This window comes from Letharia columbiana, assembly GCF_014066305.1.
Source record: "Letharia columbiana isolate WasteWater2 chromosome Unknown Sc0000004_s0, whole genome shotgun sequence".
NCBI classification, from domain to species: domain Eukaryota; kingdom Fungi; phylum Ascomycota; class Lecanoromycetes; order Lecanorales; family Parmeliaceae; genus Letharia; species Letharia columbiana.
In genome coordinates, this window is record NW_023501040.1 from 388,037 (window position 1) to 412,286 (window position 24,250).

At 50.1% G+C, this 24,250-nt stretch overlaps 8 protein-coding genes across 8 annotated transcripts; 4 read left to right on the top strand and 4 right to left on the bottom strand.

Moving 5' to 3' along the window:
• Positions 1 to 227: 227 nt before the first annotated feature.
• HO173_002075 (uncharacterized protein) lies at positions 228 to 3,959 on the bottom strand (the record flags this gene model as incomplete). Its single annotated transcript, XM_037304011.1, has 3 exons — positions 228 to 1,982; positions 3,425 to 3,783; positions 3,830 to 3,959. 3 exons carry the CDS (start codon positions 3,957 to 3,959, stop codon positions 228 to 230), a joined length of 2,244 nt encoding a protein of 747 aa, XP_037168806.1.
• Positions 3,960 to 6,657: 2,698 nt separating this feature from the next.
• On the bottom strand, positions 6,658 to 7,469 carry HO173_002076 (uncharacterized protein; the record flags this gene model as incomplete). The annotated part of the gene is made up of 4 exons (XM_037304012.1): positions 6,658 to 6,908; positions 7,041 to 7,213; position 7,323; positions 7,424 to 7,469. 4 exons carry the CDS (start codon positions 7,467 to 7,469, stop codon positions 6,658 to 6,660), a joined length of 471 nt encoding a protein of 156 aa, XP_037168807.1.
• Positions 7,470 to 8,340: 871 nt separating this feature from the next.
• Positions 8,341 to 9,702, top strand: HO173_002077 (uncharacterized protein; the record flags this gene model as incomplete). Its single annotated transcript, XM_037304013.1, has 3 exons — positions 8,341 to 8,494; positions 8,548 to 8,779; positions 9,567 to 9,702. 3 exons carry the CDS (start codon positions 8,341 to 8,343, stop codon positions 9,700 to 9,702), a joined length of 522 nt encoding a protein of 173 aa, XP_037168808.1.
• Positions 9,703 to 9,717: 15 nt separating this feature from the next.
• HO173_002078 (uncharacterized protein) lies at positions 9,718 to 11,028 on the top strand (the record flags this gene model as incomplete). Its single annotated transcript, XM_037304014.1, has 3 exons — positions 9,718 to 10,034; positions 10,731 to 10,874; positions 11,022 to 11,028. 3 exons carry the CDS (start codon positions 9,718 to 9,720, stop codon positions 11,026 to 11,028), a joined length of 468 nt encoding a protein of 155 aa, XP_037168809.1.
• A 576-nt stretch (positions 11,029 to 11,604) lies between these two features.
• On the top strand, positions 11,605 to 12,516 carry HO173_002079 (uncharacterized protein; the record flags this gene model as incomplete). The annotated part of the gene is made up of 4 exons (XM_037304015.1): positions 11,605 to 11,731; positions 11,789 to 12,015; positions 12,121 to 12,229; positions 12,380 to 12,516. 4 exons carry the CDS (start codon positions 11,605 to 11,607, stop codon positions 12,514 to 12,516), a joined length of 600 nt encoding a protein of 199 aa, XP_037168810.1.
• A 2,944-nt stretch (positions 12,517 to 15,460) lies between these two features.
• On the top strand, positions 15,461 to 18,386 carry HO173_002080 (uncharacterized protein; the record flags this gene model as incomplete). Its single annotated transcript, XM_037304016.1, has 3 exons — positions 15,461 to 15,987; positions 16,054 to 16,384; positions 16,449 to 18,386. The coding sequence occupies 3 exons, from the start codon at positions 15,461 to 15,463 to the stop codon at positions 18,384 to 18,386; spliced, it is 2,796 nt and encodes a 931-aa protein (XP_037168811.1).
• Positions 18,387 to 19,384: 998 nt separating this feature from the next.
• HO173_002081 (uncharacterized protein) lies at positions 19,385 to 19,880 on the bottom strand (the record flags this gene model as incomplete). The annotated part of the gene is made up of 2 exons (XM_037304017.1): positions 19,385 to 19,487; positions 19,666 to 19,880. The coding sequence occupies 2 exons, from the start codon at positions 19,878 to 19,880 to the stop codon at positions 19,385 to 19,387; spliced, it is 318 nt and encodes a 105-aa protein (XP_037168812.1).
• Positions 19,881 to 20,878: 998 nt separating this feature from the next.
• HO173_002082 (uncharacterized protein) lies at positions 20,879 to 23,300 on the bottom strand (the record flags this gene model as incomplete). The annotated part of the gene is made up of 5 exons (XM_037304018.1): positions 20,879 to 20,896; positions 20,971 to 22,507; positions 22,557 to 22,986; positions 23,041 to 23,081; positions 23,143 to 23,300. 5 exons carry the CDS (start codon positions 23,298 to 23,300, stop codon positions 20,879 to 20,881), a joined length of 2,184 nt encoding a protein of 727 aa, XP_037168813.1.
• Positions 23,301 to 24,250: the final 950 nt, after the last annotated feature.

Consider the following 24,250-nt stretch of genomic DNA (forward strand, 5'->3'; position numbering starts at 1 on the left):
GAAGAAGGGGGGTCCTCTGATCTGTGCCATCAGATTTTCCTTCTTCTCTTCTTCTTCAAATTACAAAATTGCATGTCTGCCGCATACTTCCTGCGTTCGCAGCCCAGTACAGTCACCATATCTACTCCCCTCGCTCACTCGCATATCGTTGCATCGAGTGGTGAATTCAGCTTTTTCCGAACCCGGTGGATGCCCAGTATATCGATACAAGTCTGCCAGACTGCTATTCAATTATCTACAAATTCGTTTGCCCTGTCTGATTTCCCCTTCCTGCTCTGACCCCTTGACTTCTCGCCTCTCCCTCTCCCATGATATCCCCCACCTCCTTCAGCCCGACCAGCACCACCACGACTGGCACCGGCCTTCCCTCCCTTGCCTCCATCTCGGCCACCTCCTCTGCCAGCGTTTCTTCCCATGTTGAACTCGATCCTTCTCAGGGGCTGCTCAATCCACTCGGTACCCGCCAGCTTCAGTTCCGCTTTCAGTTCGTCGTTCATCTTCCACGGCTGGAAGACGATCTGAGGCTCGTTCAAAGAGCGTAGTTCCACCACCCAAGTTTTGATATAATTGCCCTGGGTGTCGTAATCGTTTGCTTGCTTGACAGGATTAAACACCCTTGCTTCCCTCGGATCGTTCCCGACGCCCGCAACATATTGCCAATTCGACCAGTTGTTGGAAAGGTCGTAATCTACTAGGCAACTCTCATACCATTCTGCGCCAATCCTCCAATCAATGGCCAGATGTTTTGCTAGAAAAGACGCGACGTTCTGTCGAAGTCGGTTACTAGTATAACCGGTAAGAAATAGTTCTCGCATGCTGCCGTCAATTAGCCCTGTGCCCGTTGTACCCTCCAGAAAACGAGTCACTCTTCGTTGACTTTCTTTGTCCTTCTGGGGGTACCCCCACGAGGACGCCGTGTCATTCTTGAAGCCTTCGATACGAAAAAGTCGTGGCCCAAATTTGCGGGTGGTTAACCGGAAGTAGTCCCTCCATAGTAGCTCAAATCGTACTGCTGCAGTGCCCTTATTCTCGCCCTTTCCGTAACCGTGCACCCCTTTGCCAAGATCTGTCTTGCCATCTTCGAAGTTCAGAAGGAACTCATGGACCTGCCGTGCTGTGATACAGCCAAGTGCAAGCCATGAGGAAAGCTTAGTGCTGAAGTCTAGCCCAAGTAGACCATTGCGGGTTTCTTTGTACGTGGAAAAACTGCCGCTGGTGACGAGATGGCGGATGCGCTCTTGCCCAGCGGTCTCCCCGCCATGGAAAGGGTGCGCGGAAGTTGCCTTTGTGGGCCATGTTGGTGGATTGGAGAGACCTAGATTTGGATCCAAAGGTTTGTGAAGTTTTGCGATGGTGTCTTCGACCGTTGTTGGTATCGTAAAAGGGTGGGGTTGGGAGGGTATTGAAGGTGGCAGAGGTGGCAGTTTCGAGGGGGAACGAAGGACCCGACGAGGAGCCTCTCTGAGAGGTTCAACCTTTTTGCGATAGGACGTAAAGACGTCAGGCAAGTCTTTAGGGTTTCGAAATGGAATGTCGCGGTCATCTATATAGTATTTCTCATCTGTCCACAGCTTAAATTCGGTTCCCGCCCTCTCAGCGGCCTCCTTTACATCTCGCTCTTCCCTCTTTTCTTCCACACCTTCTTCATCTGTCATCCAAACCGCGACGACCTCTGCGCTCGCTTTCTTGAACGCATTGAGTAATTCCTGGATTACCTGTCCTGCCAATCCGACTCGAATCTCCAGGCCACTGCCAGTATTGTGTAACGATCTTTTCAGATCCCAAACACTCTCCGCCAGGAACTTGGCCCTGTGGTGACCGCATCTCCAGAATCCGGCGGCATTCGATCGAGCCTCCGGAAACGGCGAAATTTCGGAATCGGAAGAAAGGAAGCCGGAAACTTCTATCTGCTGTGCGGCGAATACGTAGATTGGAAGGAAATGGGTGTAGGGATGCTGGGACTGCTGAAAGGTTCTGGCAACCTCGGTGAAAACAGGATTATCAGCGAGGCGGAGATCTCGCCTTAAGAGATATATGAGGATACGGGGAGAAGACATGTGGGGAGGAAGTCACGGGAGATGGACGCAAGTTGCAACGGAATTAGCAAGTCGCGAAGGGGCGATGTTCAGCGTCAGGACTCAGGGGAACATGTAAGGCGCTTTCCGGAATGTTAAGACGAAGAAATGGTTATCAATGGCCCAATTTTGCATCCTGTAGTCGTAGTGGACAAGCTTGACAAGTTTTTATTCGAGAATCAGGAGATATCATCATCGTATATCACATACTACTGTCTCCAAAATATGTCGAAACTCCGGGAAGTGCCGTATCGAAGGTTTCAGCTAATTTACTCCACGGCGCTCAAAAGCCATAACCACGGCGTGAGGAGACTAGCAGAAGTGTCAAGATAATGATTTGTTGATTTGTTGACTCGCCGGCAAGATCGATCGCCAAGCTACAAGAAATGTACCCCCACCATCCCGATCTCAACCCCCTATCAGGTCCTAGGTGAGCGCCGCCTTTAGCATCGTCCCAGCTGGGTCAGTGTCGCGCGATTGTGGGTGGCGTTGGAATGCCTGCTTGCCTTCCTGCCTGCTTATCAGAACTACCATAATCCTCCTCTCCTCCTCCTTCTAATTTATGTTTCAGGGGGAGTTTCTCATTGAGGCACGATCTACTCGTATTATCAATTTAATAAGCGAATACAACAAAGCTTGCTTGCTCAAATCAAAACAATGCCGCTGATGTTGTAAAGAGGAAGTGAAAGTCATTTCCGCAGTGTGAAACAGTCGCCACCAATTTTCCTGCCACTCATATCAGATGTATGCGTCTCAATCTCGGCTTCTTTCCTACAATGATACCCGACGTATTGGGTATCTCACCCCGAGATCTAAAGCCTCGCACTAGCTTGAGCGGTGGCTCTGGTATTTGGTTCGGACAATAAAGGCCGCCAAGTTCCTTGCTGCTGCAAGAACATCAGCTCTGTCGGCATTTCTCTTCCCACCTTGTACAGTTGGACAGAAGTAAAGAGCTTTTACTATGGTTCAATAGGCATGCTGGCCTTGAAGGCGAAGGTTCGTAGATGGGGCTCTGAAGATTCTGGATGCCAGGCCTGAGTATGGATCGGCGATTGAAACTCGATCCATACCGTGAGGTTTTTTTGCACGAATGACTTTGGCAAGCTTGTTGGGAAGATTCCACAACATATGCTCCCCTCCCAAAGATAGAAGAGCAGCGTTCAGATCTATCCCGCCATTGATCATGTTCAAGACTCTTTCTTCGTTTTTGACTCACTTCATCTTGGCGATAATTTTTTTTGGTCAAAAAAACTCTCAGAACCGCCCTAGTTTCTGGTTGAAATTTTTGATAGGGTTGCTCGAAGGAGGGGGGTTTAAGGTGACGGTCGAATGCTCATTTTCAAACGCACTTCCTCGTCCAGTGGCTCGTCAGGTTCCAATTCAGTGTTGACTGGATCGATCTCCTCCACTTCACTCACATTGCCTTGGCCGGAGCAATCTCCGTCTTCGAGCATCTTAAGCACGTCTTCCTCATGTGCAATTTCGAAGGTCCCTGGTGCCTCCAAGCCTGGATCTTCGACGTGGGTGTCTACTTCTTTTTCAATATCCTTGCCTTTCCCACTCAGCCTCTGTTTCAAGGGCTGTTCTTTTTGATCAAAGAATTCGCTCACCGCTCTCATACTCTCTGCCGAATACCGCCCCCCTGTTCCTAGACCTAGCAGCAGCTTTGGTACCTCGTTTTTCAGACGATTTTCCGGGCCTCCGATATCTTAACCCACATATCAGCATGTGAATAGCCCCTCCGGTAGTTGTACCGCCGACTTTCGCAAGTTCTTCGATCTCAGTGTCATTTTCAAACCCCAGTTGAAACAACCATTGCCTGAGAAAGTGTCCAAGCGTGGCAATCCTAATCGCGTTGCCCTGCTTTTTCTGCTCGAACGGCATCGAAGATCTGACCTAGAGCGCCCCGGTTCTCATGCTACCTATGTTTGAGATCTTTCAGACCTACGATCAGTGAGGCGATCTTCAACGCAAGGCTCATTTGATGACTCAAACGCCAACAGGAGGTATAGAGCACTTTGGGAAGGTCCGGCACATCAAGGTAAACTCTTTGGATCGTGCCGTCCGACACATCTACTCAAAAGGTGATTTGATGACCTCTCAGCTCAGACTTGAGAGGAGGGGAAAGGCCACTGTCGAGTAGCCTTGTAATATATCGCTGTGCTATATCACCGCTTACAAGGACCACTCGCGCAGCGCTCTTGTCCAACATCCATTACGTCAGCGCCGAAAGATAGTCAAACACTATATTCGGCTTAGAAATCTGATTTAGCTGGATCTTCCTTGATGAGCCAAAGTCAATAGGCCATATCATTGAGCTTGTTGCTGTGAGACCAGCTTTCTCCAATCGAAAAGGTAGAACATTGTAGGACTTCTCTTCTGGGCTGGACTCTCCACTGAGAATCCCGTACACTATGGCGATTTCGCTGCCCAGAGACCCAGGCGGAAGGTCTAGAGAGAAGTTTAGGCCAGGAGGCCCAGGTCTTCGCGGATATCTTGAGCATGAAATTCGAATTGTTCTCTCCGATTGCTTGTAGTCACCGTCTGCCTCTTGACTTGAACGCTACTCTTTTTTCATTAGGATCAGCAATTAATGGAAACAACTCGCGGATGGCCTGATTGAAAGCCGGCAAATACTCTCTAAAAGAAGGTACCCCTGAGGGTCTTGAGACAATCGGGCCGACCTGCTTGCTCCGAAAATTCGGCCAACTTTGTATCCCTGGGTCGGAGAATTTTAGCAATTTCGCCCGACTACCACCTCTCTTGTCCTTGTTCTGCCAAGCTTCTTGTTCGAAAGGACATAATACATTCAAGTGTACCATTTGTCTTTTGGCTGGGCGCCTGGAGTTGGGGGAGTATTCTGCTAAAAGTTCCTCCGGAAGTGACCTGAATGCCAGCGCCATGATCATCTCGAGCATGCCGAGTATTGAATAGTGTCCCTATTCGATGAATTTTGTTGTGGGAAACCGAAATAGTTGTAGGAAATGGCTCTTTCGAGAGCATTTACTAAGAGCATAGATGTAGTAGTGTAATGGCTCAACACTATCACTTAAGAGAGGCACGACATGCCCACGACTTCGAGAACGCACGTTGGTTGACTGTTCAACATAAAGGCGACAATAATTGTCTTCTCGATCATCGGTTAGGGAATCGAAATATCCTCCAATACCATCAAAGATCTCTCCATCTGCTTTTTGACAGCGAATATTCTTTAGCAGTCCGGGGGTTACTGCTTTGTCTTCTAGCCCCCGAATTTTCGGATCAACGTAGTCCAAGAGAGCGATGCAGAGATCGTCAGGATCGTCAAACTTGTCGATGTAGTTCTTGAAGTACCTCAAATCTGGCTTGCTTGTCTCACGAAGGACCTGAATCAAATGACGGGTGATTCCTTCAAGGTCGGGAAAATTTCCACAAGTACATCCGATACTCTCGTACTCGAGTTCGGCTTGGCTCTGTCTATCTTTTTGCTGAACTCGTGACTGTTTGTCAATGATAGAGGGCTCGTCTGACTCTTGCCTTTGATGCTCGAATCTTGTAGGCTCATGGTTTGCTGAAAGAAGACCGATAGCGTTGACTCTCGTTTGAAGAGGGCAAAAGCGCTTGTCGCCAGTTCTGTGACCTTGCTTTTGCAATCTTCGCACCAGAGCTTTTGATGTTTAGGACATCTACTGCTGGAATGGCCCTCAGCGGTGCAGCAATTACAAGGGCAGTTCAGGGCAAGTCTGTCTGAAAAAACCTTGATTGCCACATCCCCTGCAAAATTTGTTTCTTCATGAATGACCATTGTGAATCTGAGTTTCGTAAGACCAACCAAAGACTCTCTTTGTTGAGAGGGAGTGTCATAGGATAGGGAAGTTTTGTAAAGTAGGGTAAAAGAGCATAGCAAGATCAGAGTGGGGGGCACATTTCTCAACCAAGCCGCCGCTTACGATCAAGCGCATCCCTTCCCGCATGCCATGCAAGATTCTGGACTCATCCCATGCTAACCAGATAAGGTCGTTTTCCATTCGGCCACACATTGAGATGATAATAGCTCCTAGCCAACCTGCGTGTTGATGCTTGGGAGGGTGCTCAATTGCCAGATTTCCTCCTCTGATACCCTTGCAGCTAGTATCTCTTCTAGTAAGTTGTACCAAGACAACTCAAGAGAGTACAAGTACAAAGTGGAGCGAAAAAAGGTCGGATGAAAATTCTCACTCAGCCGGTACGTTCCATATTACTCAAACACACCACGAAAGGCCAAGTATCACAATATCTTCGAGCTACATAGAAAACATGGATGAGTGTTTCAGGAGGCATTTGCCGCTAGGCAAGGATTGTTCGTATTTCGAGCAGGTGCTTCTGTGCTAGAACGTCATGATATTGACGGCCAATGACCAAGGAACCGTCTGTTCACAAAGACAAGGTACCAGCTCTAGCTCATGAAAGTATGGCAAAATGCTGCACATGAGGCGGAGATCGATTCCTTCTGTACTCCGGGCTATCCTGTAGTTGACCAGCTTTGTTTTGCTTATCCTGATCTTCGTCCACATTTCTGGATCTAACCTTCTCCCACATCCTCGCGTGTCCTTCCGAGGCCCGCTCATTCGACTTTGCTCTCGAAGTTCTCTCCCTCTACCAGTTCTGGTATATCATCGTCGTCTTCATCCTCCGCCTTTCCACCCTCCCCTCCATCCTTCTTCTGTAAGCTCTGGTAGCTCTCGGCTAATTTGCGCAAAGATGCAAGGCTGTCTGGGCCAAGCTGGTTCAGGATACCGGGGACAAGCTCGGTGAGTTCTTTGTCCTCGCCGGCGCCGTAGATGGCAAAGGTGTTCGAAGGGACGGATGCATGGACTATTCGAAGAATTGTTAGTCAATGTATGCATAGGGAAGCAGCTGTGACGGGAGGATACAGGAGGAAGGTGACAATGGAAGGGGGGGAAAACGGATGTAGAATCTTGTTGTGGAATTGGAATTGGAATGTACCTTTAGGCGCAGCAAAGTGGATCACATTTCCGTCTTCTTTGAACATGTTGACCTCTTCAATGGCTTGAATAGGCTGGACGTTGAGCTTTTTCAGGGACGTTTGTAGCTTTTTGTCGTCTGTGCCGGATGACTTGTGGACTTTCTTCACTTTCCTCCGGGGCGTACCCTTGCCTCTGCAGGCGGAGATGTAATGTTAGCTATGTCCAAGAAGAGAAAGCCGAGCTTATAGTCGGATGAACTTCCGTCCATCGGGCAGCCTGGAGACGCAGGAATAATGCTTACCCTAAAGCCCATGCTTGTCAGCGATGGTTCAATTTCAATGCAGGGTTGGGAAGCTATGGAAGCTGAGGGTGTAGAGCAGGGTTGGAAGTATCAATGCTCACCAATTCGCACAGACTGTTGCATCTTTGCCAGCTTAGCTTGATCCATATTTGTAGTTTTGGAGAAGTGCGACTTGAAGAAAACGGTCTCCGCGTGCTGCTTGGTGGCCAAATTCTAGATGGCCAGAAGCTCGCTAAGAATCTTGGTAAACGTCGTAAATGTCTGAGAGATCAGTATCATGAAGTGGGTCAGGAAAGCTTGACTAATATTCTGCGCTTGTGAGATCGATGATTGGTCGAAGGTGAACACAAAAGTGTGATGCCAAGCCAAGACAACTCGGAAGCGAGGAGGTTGCGTCCAATTCAAAAAAAGGTGCATTCCTATAATGATCCTTCATCTCTTCTTTATACAAGCATGGATGTTATTACGACTACGACTACGACTATATACCATTGATATAGAACACTGGATCGGCTGGAATGATTTATATAGGAATATTCCCCCTGCTGTGCTCAAATTTTGAAGCTTTACCCCCCTACGAATGCCACCTTATCTGGCAGATTGACAGCTCGCCTGGTATTCGTCTACCTTACCACCATCTCAAGGCAACTGCTTTTACATACCTCAAATTTATTGATATCAAGTTATTCGTCGTGGGAGAGTAGAGAGGCAGCTCTTTGCACTGCCATGTGACGCAATGTTATCCACTTCATGAGAGTCCTAGGGGAACCAACTCAGTTGGCTCTCGCGGACGTGCTCGAAAACCATACTCAAGTCACTTCAGTCAAGCCTTTGTCACATAGGTCCCCTAAAGTCTGGCTGGCTTCTCTCCGTATGTACTTAATAAAATTACATCACACTCGTGGGAGCCGTGCCGTTCCTTTCTTGCTTATATCCCCGCCCAAAGTAGAAGAAACAGCTCTGTCCTTATGTGATTGATAGCATTCTTTGACGTCCCGTGCGTACTTTGTTCAGTACCATGGCCCCCAAGCCATATCGCGTTCACGTACAGCAGCATGCCGGTTCTACAGCTCAAGAAATACAAGACAAACCGGAATGGAGCAATGCTCACCAACACCGCATAGGCTACTGCAACAGGCATGACCGGAGGCCTGGGCTTACCCATACGGGCGGTATGGAATCTTGCGCAACTACAAGCTCCCACTGTCCGCTAAACCAGCCACAGATGAGGAAGAGGAAGACTTCGAGGAGCAGGCCGAAGACGATCGACAGGAGCTCAGAAGGAATGTCCAGAACGGTGACCTTGTATACTTCAAAGATATCGTAAAGCGGGAAGAGGGAAATCTGTTTGCGTCCGATAAAGCCATACTCACAACACAAAAAGTCATCAACGAGGTCCGTGTAGGATTTCATCTTGGACGGCCACGAGATCATCCAACAGGATGGAGTTACGTAATGTAAGTGCGTTTGGAACTAGCTCCTTCCCCTTGATGGTTACCAAATTTGAACTAGAAGCCATATAGCGGCAGCAAAAGCTTCTCCACAGACTTCAAATCTGTCTTGTTACTCAGTTCACAAGCTATGTTTCAAGCAATGTTTCGGAAGCAAAAGGCTCTTTCTGCTCTCCGTACTCGATGAGTGGAAGCATGACTCTAAAGTTGAGGCGAATGCAAAACATAACGACGCATACGCCACGGACGAGACAGACCAAGATGGCGAAAAGCCCCAGGCAAACGGCCATACGAAGGAATCGAACACGAAATATCAGAAGCTGCGCGGGAAGTACTCCCCTCAAGAAATAGCCTTACTATGCAGCTTGCAGCACGAATTGACCTGCAAAAGAAATCTCCAACAGAACGATGGATGGGAATAACCTCCAGCAGCCAAAACCACCAGTCTTATACCGATCGAAGAAGCTGATCACTTTACCCCTCACGACTGGATTCCTCGAGCCTCTAATTTGATCAGGTCGACAAGGAAGCACCCTCTCAGCAAGCTTGCTCCAGTCCTAAAGCTCGTTATTTGGAAGGGAATTCCGAGCCATTTCGGTTCCGTGACTCCATTTGCCGAGTACAAAGAGTAATTGCTGACCGAAAGACATCATCAGTTGGGCAGCCAAGTCTCAAGTCACTGTACGATGCAGGATGAATCACAGCCAAAGAATTTCATCACGTCCGCAACCATGGGTACTACACCTGGGTCTGCATATCAAATCTAGTCACTGATCAACATTCGAATTGATAGGGTTGTCCCTCAACTCCTATGGGAGATCCATGCGCTCGATATTGAAGGAGGCAAACTCAAGCTATCTATGGACGACTTGGAGAATAACTTCGAACATATTAGCATTCCAGTGGTTCTTGCCTGCGATGGTAATTGACGAAAGGAATTCAACATGATCAAACGGTCAAACGGCTTCAATTGGGGCTCTGGAGTCGTGAGTTGCGCCTATTGGAGAGGGTCTCTTTTGCGAGACGTCCTTCTCGGTGCAGGTGTTCCCGAACATCTGCCCGAGAGTCATAGGTTCTGGACCAACTTCTCCGGTGCAGATGACCCAAACGAAAGGAGGTATGAGACCTGCATCAGTTTTCAGTATGGAATGGATCCTAGAAAGGATGTCATTGCTGCCCAATTTATGAACGATGAGCCTCTGCCGCCGGATCACGGCCACCCTGTTCGAGTCATCATTTCTGGTTACATAAGCGGTCGTTGGTATGTGTCCGTCGAAGCGATACCTCTCCTGTTCCGCACCTGAATCTAAGTCGTGTGAGATGTTTTCGAAGCGGGGAGAGGGCCCCTTCCATGATCTGCCCCCTAGACTCGTCTTACGAGTCGACTTTGTGTCTTGGACAGGGCCTGGTAACGCCTAAATTCTAATTCAGCGTGAAGTGGCCCAAGAAAATCTGGATCAGCGACGTATGAACTTTTCGGGGGCGGAGGATTTGCTATTTCGAAGCGCCATATTCCGAAAGCAAAAGGCCCTTGACTCCCCTTCTAAGTTGTTCTACTCCTCGAGTTTCTGCCTTGGAGAAAAAAAGGTTGACTTTCGAATTTTTCTAGAAAGAAACAAACCCAATCATACTTAGGTTAATAGAGTCCTACCAAGCTTCATCACCGAAGAGGATGGCGACTTCGCAAACACAGTAATTACCCATCCGAGTACATTGTGTGAGTCCTCTTTTGGGAGTCATTCCCTCCTAATTGAAACTGCGTTTTGAGTCGCAAGAATGGTCCCAGGGATAAGCAAACCCGGGACCTTTTTCACAACTCGTACCCTACTTGGAGGATAGATACCAAATTTTGGGGCAAGGCAATGAGCAAAATATCAACGCCGTGATCTTGAAACCAGCTCAAGGAGAAGAATTGTCCTTGACAGATGGGAGAATGGGCCACATTTATAGGATCAAGGGCTACGCATATGCTGGCGGCGGACATGAAGACCAACGAGTCGAAGTGTCCCTCGACGGCGGTGAAACCTGGCTCTATTGTATCTACCGTTTCCCCAAAGCCCCAATTCGCCATGGTAATAAGTTCTGGTGTTGGCTACATTGGGTACGTACTGTTGAGGTGCAGATATTTCCCTCTCAACCAAATCCTGGATTTTGTCTCCTCTCTTGGGAGCGTTTGCTCCAAAGACATGCTCGAAGGCTTCAAATCCACTCTCGAACAGACAGTGCTGAATCCGAACTCTTTACATAGCATTTAGACATTGGAACCTGCATATTTCCTACGCTGCAAGAACTTTACTGTGAGGTGTTGGAATGTGTTCAAGAATACACAGCCGGTACGTACATTTCGTAGTAAAGTTTTCCCTATTCGGTATCAACACCTAGTTCGGCAGAGCATGTTTCGATGATAGAATGCTCTTGTTACTGCCCAACTCTGCATTATTATTAAGACTCGGATTCTTGCCCAGAAGAAGCCGTTCCGACTCAGAAAATCGCATAGGAGAGGCCAAGTCGGAACACCATGGGGATGATGAACAATTGCTGGTATAACGTCAAAGGGGAGGTAGTGGAAGAAAGAGAGGACCAAGTCCCAGGATCTCGGTTTAGACATCCATGTGAGCCGGGGATTGGAGACTAGGGGTGGATGAAACCGTCGACCGAGCTACTGATCGCAGATGCTAAACAGTCTGCAAATCCACCACAAAAGCAATTTACGAGGGAAGAGATGGAAAAAGCATATTAACGAAAAGGACTGCTGAATAGTTATTGATGAAAAAGTAGGTAGACTTTAAGTAACGAGAATTAAGTTGTTAATTAGGTACGTGTATGACGCGATGAGAGAACTGAACTGGCATCCGGACGTCCAAGCAGCAAAACTTGGCCACGCAGGGCGAGTGCACCAAGATGCTAGTGATGAGTTTGCCTCGATTCATGATGGTTATGCCTTCCAGAAGTTGAACGGTACGCGTCCAAATCCTCCTAAGTGCAACGGATATTACAGGGCCTGACAATCTCCAGAATGCATCCTGGGCACTGTTACCGAGAAGGCGGCCGCTTTCATGAAGAAAAACGCCGAAATCAAAGCCAAAGACCTTGCGCAATCTTCCAAAGGGGATGATGGGCTGGCGCTTCAGAAACACCGCTGGGTTCCTGTCCACCTGAAAGATAGGAAACGGCCCAGTAAGACACAAGATGCTATACCCTCTCTGTTCCGCAGGACCAAAATGCGCTGGGCTCGGGGGCTTGTCAGCATATCCAGCTGGTAATTCCACTTCAAAGATCACATGTGCGTCCGTGCTTATATCCCCACTAGATCCATGCTGGAGAGCGAAGAAGACCGGACATTTCAGCTCGTCGTGAAGACATACTTCCCCAACGACGACCAACCGGGTGGCGCCATGTCAAATCCCCTTGACTGCATACCTCTCAATGAAGAGATTGAGGCCCGTGGCCAAACAGGTGAGATCGAATATCGCGGGAACGGTCTACACATCATCGAGGGCCAGAAAATGCGTTTCAGTCGGGTGCATTGGTCCTAGGCGGGTCAGGACTAAAGCCCGGGTACCAGTTGATTGCACGAATTCTTGGGACCGAGGGCGACAATCGAAGATACCGAGATAGCCGTCATCGATGCGAATATGTCTGAAGCCGATATCCTCTTGAAGGACGAGTTGCACGATTTCAAGGAAAAGCATGAAGGACAATTCACGATTGACCATGTGTTCAGTCATCCCAGTGAAGACTAGAACGGTACCAAAGAGCATGTCAACGCTGAGATTAATCCGGAAAACTTGATTCTCTCCAGACGGTAGTAGTGTGGCACTCCGTTGTGGGCCCCCAGCTATAATCCAGAAGGCTGCCCTGCCAGTACTGCGGGATTGTAGTTATGAGGAGAAGAATTTGTTTGGATTTTAGAGGAGGGCAGCAGTCTCGTTATGATTGCTCCAACATGTTAGGTTCATGGAGTAGGGACCTAGCAACCATCGGCAACCACGGGGTTGGACGAGGAGCTGAGCCTGGTCTTATCTCCTGCTAGCAATTGATGAGATGCGTTCGGTGAGTTAGATAGTTTAGCTTGCAATAACAGAAATAGGGTTTCATCTGGCCTTGTTGCAGCTTTGTTATCTGCATACCCAGAGCCTATGGACGTCAAATTTAGGGGCGATAGGGCCGCTCGGGTGCCTATCCGCTTGATGCTTGCTATTACTGTGTCTGTGTCTGCCCTGGAACGTACACCTCCCGCTATCAACCATTCGCTGGAGCACGAGATCTTATCTTTTCCCATGGCGTGCTCCAAATCTTCTTTTATAAAAAGGCAGACATGCCCCCTTGTTCCTTTAATACTTCTTTTTCGTTGGGCTTGCGCAGCTATTCCAGAATTTGTTAATCGAATGCCAATGCAGTTTACCGTCTGACACCTGATTATTGCCTGATCTGGGTTCACACTTCACACTGGGGCATCAACATACTCCCGTTCTGGCCTCTCGGAAGCTGTGTATCCTCCAAATCGAAATGCACCGACTGGCGCAAGCATAGGGAGTGCAGGGACAGCTAGGGCCATCGTCAAGCAATGGTCCTTTGCTTCGGCCCAGACCCTGTTGCCAGGGTCTTTGGTCCCTAAGGATTCCTTGAATTAATAGTCTACGTCCTTCTCAGGCGACACGGGTCGCGTCACATCTGGGCAGTGATTGGCTGGAAGTCAGCTACAATCATCAAAGCTCGAATGCGACAGTGATACAGCCACTTTGCAGTCGTCAACGCCCCTGAGCAGGGACAGTTCCTGAGTTGTCCTCACCTTGACCGGCTGTTGGCTCAATTGTGAAAAAGCACCGGATCGACGTTACTGTTAGGGACGGACTGGACTGGACTGGACGGGAAGGCTCACTCGCACTCACTGTTCTTGTTATTCCCTGGGACAATACAATCTCGGCTTGTTTCATTTTGGTTTTCTTCGATCCTAGGTTTCTGGTCCTACGAGTAAACGTTGGCGAACGCCAACATTGGCTGAAAAATGCCACCAGGCTAGAATGGCCCTACCGATGCTTAGCGGCGTGGGGGTTTGCACTTGACATTTCTAATTTCGCAATAACAACCCTGACTCTGCAACAGGAATCAGAGCGACGGCAGCGCATCGACTCTCTCGAAGCGAAGGCAAGGGCTTTAGGATGTGACTTGGTGAACAACAGAGGACCCATTGGACAGATTCAAGTGGCCGTGGCTGACAGCCGCTGTCATTCGGTCTTTCTCTCTTTTTTTCCCTTTCTTTTTTTCTTCCTTCGCTCCCACGCCAATAGGTATTCGGGCCGGCAAAAGAGTGCATAAGCCCTCGCTTGGGTTTCCGCAGACCGAAGGAACGGTTCGAGATCGTCCAATGAGGACGTGCTGATTCCATGCATAAGATCGTTTGCGTATGAGTACCTATGGACAACATCAGCATCACATTTGAGATGACCCGCCATCCTCAATCACCCATGAGACGCGTGCGAGGCCTCAGCGGCGTTGAGGCAACGTGGACCTCTACACGATTGAATGGCTATTTGTGACTCTTGATCATGGCGTGCTGCCGTAGCTCTCTGTGATGTTGGCTCTTTGGCTCTAATTAATTGTGTCTGAGACTCGGAAGGTTGAAAGCGGCGCAAACCGGGATAGTGTCAGTATTTTCGCCACACAGTCTTCAACTTCAGCACCGAGTGTGACATCAGAGTACGCGAGCCGTTTGGCTGCGGAACTCAGCCGAGGTCGATGTTGAGTTTGTTCCTCTCAGTCTGTTGTTACCTTGTACGTCTACTGCTTTTTTGAAGAAGCACAACTGTAATTTGGAATCACTTCGCTGAATTCCCCAAGCTACAGCAGACCCGTTGTTTTTGATTTTTGACTTTTCATTTGATTGTTTTTCGGGCATTCTCCGTGTCCGCTCGTGATACCTACTTGTCTTCACCAAATTCCTACCTAGACACTCGCCACTGTTGGGGGAAATCACATGTTGAAGTGTGCGAAATTATCGTCGAGGTAAAAGTCAAACTCGGCGCGGTTTGACGGCTCACGGCTGGTCTTCGCGCATACAGCACACACAGCAACACATCTAACCCAAATTTCCCCCGCGCAAATCTGCTCCTCCAGGAGGTGTCAAGTTTGGTAAGAGGCTTACTCCCTCCAAAGTCTCCAAGCTTTGATATTGCAATCCTGCGACATAGGATTTCAGGCTTTGATGAGACGCATTACCCTACCCCCCACATTAAAATGTACCTTCCGAGCCTACCACCTCAAGGCTTGCATAAAGCACTAGGTACACTACACTAGTAGAACGGGGGGGAGGAAAGATTACCTACCTACCTACCACCTACCTACATTACTTGACTCTGCCCGCAAAATGCTGGGAAGAAAGAAAAAGAGTCGAGGCCGCTAGGGCCAACTAGCTACGCATTCACGCATTTCGTGCTCTAGCTCTAAATTACCCCGAACCAATTTAGTAGCCCCGCTGAAATCCAACCCTGAGCCCGCGTCTGGCCAACCATCATGACCCATTTCTACCCAGTTCTTGCAGAGACCCTAAAGACCCTAAAAGACCTTACCCCAAAACACACATCATCGCTCTCCTCCTCGATGCATCGTATGCAGGTGGAGAAACGTCAGTCTCTCTTGCACTTTCATTCACACCATCATTGACCCCAGAAAACTCCCTCTATCTTTATGCCTCGGACTACCCAGGCCAGCGATGCGTCGAAGCAATACTTGATGAACCGGTCGGGAGACTTGGCTCGTGGGGGACCCGCACATGCAGCCACCCACTCCACCGAGGACATCGACATCGACGATGTTACAAACTTCCCCACAAATGCCCTCTCGTCCTCCGCCCTCTCGACCCCGCAGTCATCCCGAGTACCCAGACCGGCGCAAGCACAATCATCGCACATCCGACATACACCAGTCCCCCCTCCCTACCGTCACGTTCGAGACAAACTGGACATCTCCCCAGAAAACAAGCAGACTCGCAAAGACCTTCTCCGTGAGAGCTTCTTTTCGGATTGGAAGGACGACGCCTCCAGCGCTGATCTGGGCGACCCCGATGAAATGCAGAAAAAGGACCCGCTCGGAACGCAAATATGGAAGCTGTATAGCAAGACCAAGTCCCAATTGCCGAATCAAGAGCGAATGGAGAATCTGACCTGGAGAATGATGGCCATGAACTTGAAGCGCAAAGAACGAGAGCAGGCACGGTACGTGCGAAACCAAAACGAGCGCACCTTTGCGCAGAAGTTCGTGACTTACAAGCGCATTCGCAGAGCAAGCCAACAACCCACCAGCGCCCCTTCGGGAATTGCAAAGCTTCGAGAGTCTGTGGACCTTTCAGACACTCCGGATCCGGATGCCATGAACATCGACGACTTCATATTTCCTACGTCAATCGCATCTCCTGCTGGCATATCTCCTTCCTCCCCCCCACCCCCCTCAAACACCAATGCTTCAGCGATACCGATCAAGACGAGGAAGGACGTACAGCATCAAGTACATCCAGAACTCCCTCCATCAGCACCTACTCAAGACCGAATAAGAGATCGTGAGTTCGATTACGTACAACGGCGGGTGAGGAAGACGAGCATCGATGAGACAAAGGTGCGCCCTCTGAACTGTGGCGAATCACCCTCGGGCTCAAAGGTGCTGACTATGTGGAATACAGTCTCGAAAGCGGCCTGCCGAGTTTTCTCCCCAAGTGAATCCCACCAATGGTATTATGATACCCAACGACCCAGACGGGGATGCCGGACTGGGTGATTACTCTCTAGAACATACAGCACCCCAGCCCTTTCCTATGCATGCCAACACCTACCCTCACGTTCCATTCAACCTCGACACTTTCAATATTAATGACGACCCTATACTCCATTCCGCCGGCCCATTCCAACAGAATTTCACATTCTCGCCAGCTGCATCTCCAATCAATAACCATGGTCCGTTCTCAACATACAAGAGTACCCCAATAGGTTCCTCTATCAACTCTGCAGAGTATTACTCGCCGCCCGGGTCCGCCCATCCCTCAGCAACATCTACCCCACAACCGCTGTATGACAACGAGCATCTGTATTTCGGTCGTCAAAACGCCGATGCGCGGCATCAACGACCCATGCAGAACTACTCTAGTAGTCGGCCTTCCAACCTGTCTACCTCAATGCAGCCTCAATACCTATACAATCCCACCAACGAGGCTATGTTCAACGGCGTCACAAGTGGTGCTCCTGCATCAGCTGCGAACTTTACCGCTCCTGCTTTCTCCATGCAGCATGTCAACCCTTCTCAAGTCCTTCACCCCGAGTATTCCAACTCGCAACCGCACGGTATGAATATGCCACGTAACGAGAACATGTTCTCTTTTGGTGAAGATTCGGACAACGAAGACGACGAAGGAGGCAATTTCCCCGAAGGGTCTATGATGATGCAGACAGATTTCTCGACCATGGATGATCCTTCTCTTGATCTTCGTAGCAATGGACTTCCATGGGATGCCAACTTAGGTGGGCAGCTCAACACAATGGCGGCGAGGTATCCAGGCGGCCCTCCCAAAAAGCAGGTGACAATAGGGGGCACAGAGACGGTGACATCACCACAAGACTGGGCGCAAGGTGGTCATATTAGTCGGGCACATGGATCTTCCACCTCGGTCAGTGACATTCGCAACCGAAGCAACGATCCCAGAAGACAGAAGATTCCGCGGACGACCTCGACCCCTAACGCTGTCCATCTCGCTCAGCAGGCGGCTATGCACACTCGACCTCAGTCTTCGCCCAGTTCTCCCCCAGAGTCTGGTTTCAGCAGCGTAGCTCCGTCCCGTCCAAGCAGTCCAGGTGGATCCAAAGCTGGAGAAAACAACGGGGTACCTACGACCTGCACCAACTGTTTCACCCAAACCACTCCCTTGTGGCGCCGGAATCCTGAAGGTCATCCCCTATGCAATGCTTGTGGTCTGTTCCTTAAACTTCACGGCGTAGTTCGCCCTCTTTCCCTGAAGACAGATGTCATCAAGAAGCGAAATCGTGGTAGCGGCAATCAGCTTCCAATTGGCAACTCATCCACTCGTTCGTCCAAGAAAGCATCTCGCAAGAACTCGATCCACCAAACTCCTGCGACGACGCCTACTTCTGGCAAGGTGCAAGGCCAGACTGACTCGGCCTCTCCACCTTCAGCCTATGGATCTACAAATTCAGGATCAACTGCCGGCAGCACCCCAACGAGCTATGGGCCTGGACCATCCGCAGGCATGGGTAGCCTTCCTCCTATTGCTGCCGCTCCACCGAAGCCCGCACCCCCGACTGCAACAATTGCTGCCGGCAGACCGAGCTCGACGGTTGTGCCAAAACGCCAGAGGAGGCATTCCAAGCAAGGGGTCGGCAGAGGCGGTGGTGGCCAAGAGGCTGAGATGGCTGATGCGGACGATACCAGTGGGAAGGCGACAGCTGCTTCATCAAAGAAGAAAGATAATGGGCCCCATCAAATGGCTGCTGCGGGTATGGCCGGGATTCCTGGCACAGGGATGATGGGTACAGGCGGACAGCCGGGCATCATGACCGGCGGCCCATCTACCGGGACTCAGGAGTGGGAGTGGTTGACGATGAGCCTATGAGGCCCTAGCCCAGAAAATCTCTCAGTCGCCTGCTCCGGACACTGCACGAGTGATCCTTTGGCCTGCGTTTTCGAAACCTTGGTGCTATCTCGCAATTCAAGATCATCAACTCAACCATCAGACATGCTCGGCAACGACTCGATACAAATCCATCAAAGTTCACGTATATACCTTTTACAAGCGAATGCGCTTTATCCGGACATACACATGGTCCGTCCCTACACAACACATACTACCCTCGCTCGGGTGACTACACCGACTTGAGCGGGACTACCTGGCTGGAGGGGCTTCTATGGTGATATATCGCTGCTCTGTTCCTTTTCGTCCTTTGGACGCAATTTCGTTACTGCTTGCTTGCTTTCTTGTTTACTTACGACATTTGCTTTGAATTGATATCACCGCGTCTGACGAACCTTGGCAGAGGTGTCAGAAGTGCGCTTGGGATTTGGGTCTCACTGGATTTGGATTTGATTCACTTCGGTCCTAGATGGGCTGGAGCATAGTAGGGGGTTTATCGGCCCGGGGGATGGAAGGCAACGACGATCTGATCGTGATGATGGGATGGATGGGTTCAGGCTGTAATTAGACAAAGGCATGCGATCGATGGAGGTGTTTTGGGGTTTAGGCGAGGCAAGACGAAACAGTCCTCAGATTCCCAAGCATTTCGCATATATTCATGACGATAAGACTCTCCTAGAGCGAGTAGGGAAGTTTAGACACCGGCTGACGCACTGGATTCTCCTGAATTCTCTGAAGTCTGAGGACATACATTTCTTGTTTTTATCTCGTGCTTCAGCCTCTCACCAGACTTACTACCGCAGCTTTGGTTGGGCCACAGCAGCTGGGGTACTGCTGTCCTTCGCCCCTCTCCAAGCATTCCGTTGGAACCCAGCAGTCCTCAGGCGCACTCATGTTCGCTCGGGATCCATCCTCACTCGCCTTGCCCTCGACATTGCTCTAATCGCATTCGGTAATACCAGGCTTGTGTGCTTCCTACCTCACTTCTGCTTGGCCTTTTCCTTCTCTCCAGCACCAGCACCAGCACCAGCACCAGCAGCGTTTGCTGCTTCCTCGCCTAAGATCTTTGACGCGGCCATGAATCTGAACGTAGAGACAAAGTGTTAGCCAGGTGCTCAACCAGCATCCATGGAAATGCGAAGACAGTGTCACATAGCCACGCCTTCATATTCCCTCCCTCACGCGTTCCACTGACTGCACCCTCTTCGACTCCTACCGTCTCCCATAGACACAAGCAACGGACGGAAAACGGCTCACTCACCCACCACCCCACCATCCCCCCAAGCCCCGCACATACTCCGCCTGCACAGCTGTCATACCGACCAGATTCTCCATATCAGCTAGATGCGCATTCAATTGCGCCAATTGCGCGTGTAGATGGCTGTACTGTCGGTTGCGGTTGATTGTTGAAGCGGAGGCGGAAGTGGAAGGATGGGAAAGAGACGACGTGGAGGGCCGGTGGGATGAGGCGGACATTGTGAAGGGCTACTGGGTAGTTGACAACTGGGGACGGGGAGCTTGGTAGGAAATGATCGTTTTGTGTATAGCCAAGAACGACAGTGCTTACCACCTGAGGCTGACCTAGCGCTAATGGATGTTGTTCAACCGTGGGTTGAGCTTTAGGACGCGCCTAAGGGTCACGTGAGGGCATACACATCTTGATCCACTAGGCTCGTGGCTCAAGGCTCAAGGAAGTGAAGCCCCAACCAAGCGTGTGGATTTGGTGGATCGAACAAGCGCCAAAGGCCGAGGCTTACGAGGTACATTTACAGTCGTAAGGGAATCAAGTGGTCGAAGGGCAAAGAAATTCTTTCTCCTCTGCTCTTCCAAGCCAGTTTTGCTAATGCACGAGGAGCAGCAACAGCTGCCAGAAGATCACTCTATGCCCACTTTTCCGCCCTTCATGCTGGCTTCCAGATGCAAACCCAGAATTGCTGCTTGGTGTCATGGGAGAGCAGCACAAAAAGAAAAACAAGAAAACGCTCCAACGCTGACTCCAATGCAGTATTATGTTAGGTAGTCTCACAATATTAAGGAGGTCACATTCGCGTGCATATATACGACCGAATGAAAGTGGACCATGCAGATGATGATCGATCCGAGCAGGACCTCTCTCAGCCTTCTCTCGCCGATTAATTTATTTCTGTCTTGCTTAATGCTTGGTCGTCTATTGTTGGTGAATCAAAAGGATGTAAGGCCGTGGACTGTATGCAATGCTATTGGGTGTAGGCGTTTTCGAAACCGAGGTGAAGTGGAAGGCTTCAGAGGTGAGGGCGAATCACGAGAAAAGGACGCTCCTGGGAAGACGGATGGACTTTTGCGGTACCGAGATGACGTCTTCGGTGTGGGATGGGCAACTACCCTCTCATTGGACCCCTACGGGGTGTCCTTGAAGACGGGCAGCCTGTCGAGGTGCGAGGCTACTCTGACTGCTGTGAGCCGAGGGATCGGATTCGATGTGCGCACTGGCACCACTATCGCCACTCCCCGCGCTGGCGCTCGCACTACCGGTCAGACTACGTACGTTTTTTTGAATAGGGCCTTTGTGTGGGTATTGGTTGCTCACCCCAGCGCGTTGCTCGACTTGTTGCGGTGCCACAGCATTCCCTTGCCCGGGAGGATATCTAGGCACAGGTTGACGCATCATGCCAGGAGGCGAAGGCCCCCCATTAGGATGCATCGAACCTGGTGCCATATATCCATCTTCTGGCGGGGACCGTCTTCCCATATTCCTCCCATTCAACGCATTTCCAGGAGAATGGCTTGTCCGCCGAGGCATTCCTGGGCTCGGGCTTGGATAAGCGCCATTCATGCCAGCATTATTGCCTGCCCCTTGTAACTCGTTCAACCGAGCAGCTGTTAGAGAGTTTGTCCTCGATTCCTCCCCCATTGTTTTCCGGTCGACGTTGGCATATCGATTTGAAGAGTAGCCCATCAATGGATTGTCTGAAGGATTGTCGTGCATCGTTGGCATGCTCGCCATCAGCTGCGCCGAAGCGCGATTTCTATTCATCCCTGGCCTAGGTCCGAAGCTGTGACTTTGGCGCATGCCAGCATTTCGTCCCATGGACCCTTCAGGGTTTTGGCGGATTTGACTAAGACTCGGCGCCTTCCGCGTCCTGCGAGAAGTGACACTCATCATGTCCACATTATCAGGATCAATATTGGGCGGCGGCGCACGCATCGCCATCGGGTCGAAGAAATCGTCATCGTCATCATCATCGTCATCGAAGCCGCCTCTATGAGAAGGTGGTGGCCTCCTGGATCCTTTTCGTATGCTGTATTCTTGCTCCCTCAGTTGCAACTCTCTTTGCCGTAGGTTGAGCTCTCGCTCCCGTATTGCCAGTTCCGAAGAACTTGATGTGCCATTGCTCATATCACCGACATAACCAGGAGCCACGCCTCCTTCCGGTATATCGTCATATAGAACTAAATGACTGAATTCTCCCAAGTCATCGCCTTCGAAAGATGGTCGCCGAGACAACTGATTGGGTGGCGGTCCTCGAGGGTTGTAGCCGTTGGACTGACGTGACGGGTATCCATTCATCATGGGCGGTCCCGGTCCTCGCCTCATCGCAGGTCCCATTGAAGGTGTTCTTCCTCCACGCATGCCGTTGCCATTCGTAGGACCACTCATGGGACCACTCATGTTGCCGTTCATCGGCGGTCGAGGAGGAGCAGAGGATAGTCGAGGAGGCGGAGCAGCACCGGGGGGTGGATTTGCTGACGGCGGCGGGACAGCGGGCCGTTGCTGATTGACGATGTTACAGTGGTGTAGTAGCGCATATAAAGTCTCAATGCGTGGTACTCGGACGCCCGTCTCTTGAGCAAGCTTGATAGGGGATCCAAGATAGGTCTCCACTTCCATAGGCCTCTTCGCCATGAAGTCTTGATACATGATGCTGTTGGTGTCTGAGGGCTCTGACATTCTCCGCATTGTGATCTCCCGGAAGTCGGCGTCGAACTGACAGCCCTGAGATGTTGCGATCTGCAGAAGCTCATCTATCACATCTGCTACCATTGGCCGAACGCCAACCTTTTCTAGCAGCTCTGCATGGGAGGGGACTTCGAAAAGAACACTGGGCGGGTGGAACGCAATTGGCCTGGAGCGTGTTAGTTAGAATCGATGTGAATCTGTCTTCATAGACCCACCCTATCATACGCTCGTACTGCTGTTGTCTGATGTTTTGAGAGACCTTGCAGTCGACCTGGCCGGTGCTCAAAGTCATAGCTAAAGCTTCAGCCATATCGTTTTGAATGGCGGCTGGTATGGCGTCGTTCTTATTCGCCGGGCCAACCCATACATCCGTGGCCCCAATATGCTCAAACTCGCTTGCTCCAAGCTGTGTGATTTCAGCTCCTGATACCAATGACAGCACCACGTTCGTGGGAAATCTCTGTTCCAGATGGGACTCGACTCCTAGGGTGTTCGTAGTATTGACGAGGATGCAGGTGTGCTGAGGAGTAACGACAGACTCGATGACCGCAGCGAGATCGTAGACATCGGGTAGTGCTTTGACACAAAGGAGAACATAATCGAAGGCTGCTTTCTTGCCCGCTGCATCTTCCGGACTTCTGACGACTTTGACCGGTCAGCTTGACAGGGAGATAACAGGATTGGTGAGTTATGACCTACCATGGCGTGGTTTGAATCTTTCATTGCCAAAGAGCTTAGATCTGTAAGAAATCCGATTTAGGCTTGACCATTCATCGTGTATAGGACGAGAGCTCTGCTTACTTGAAGGATATTCCGTATTGGGCGACGGCTTCGTATCCAGATTTCCAGACCAACGTCACATCGCAAGCATTGGTAGCTTGGAGCCTCCATGAGAGGAACGCCGAGATCTGGTTTCCCCCTACGGACAGGATTCGGAGTCGAGGAGGACTTGGTGCCATTGTGGACCCGAGTATGGGCGAGAAAGAGCAGTGATGGATTCGTTGAAGTTATTCAAACGAGCTCGATTCCAAGTGTGGCCTTTACCCAACTTGTCCCAACTCTTACGTCTGAGCGGCCAACATTTAAGCTGAGATTGCGCCCGAAACACAGCGGCTGAGATGGCGGTTTCGAGTAAAGTCACGGGCTAAGTAACGAGCGTGATGCTTCTGTGATGTGTCGAATGGACGTGGACTGAATATGATGGCAAAGAGTGGATGTTGACTGGGCCGGACTGCGAGGTGGAAACAGTGGAAATCGAAATTTAGTAGCAACGGTCTGGTTTTTCGCACCAAGCGAAAATTTAAAGTTGAGTGTTAGTAAGATGTTGGCCTTACAACGGGTTTACAAAGAAAAAGCGAGTGGATTGCGAGTGAAGAGTTGTCGCCGTGGTTGAATCAAAGAATGGAAAATGTAAATGTAAAATGTCAATGTAAACGTCTGGTAGCTAATTACTAGGAATCAAAGCGAGCTGGCACCACCAGTATTATTATCGACGCGCGGGCTCGTTATCAAGAGGAAGTCGGCGGATGCTAACTTTTAGTACATCCGGTGGGAAAAATAATCGCAACACCCTCCACGGTTCCACCCTCCACCCTCCACCCTCCACCTCATAAGCTGCTCGGCTAGCTCTGATAAATTGAGGTGCATAGAACGATCAGGTAGTAGTCATTCAAATACTCAAATACTACGGGGCCACGGGCAAAGAAAAGCCTTTTGCTCGGGGTCAGAGGCTCAGAGCTTGGGCTTCAGTATTCTTTATGCTTCTTGTTATCATCCAATGATACCTTACGCCAATCTTGCTCTGGCAACTCCGATTGGCAGAGTGTTTCACAAAAGGGTGTGATGGGTAGAAAAGGATGCCTGCACCACTGTGACTGCACACAGAATTTGATATGATTCAGGGGGATGC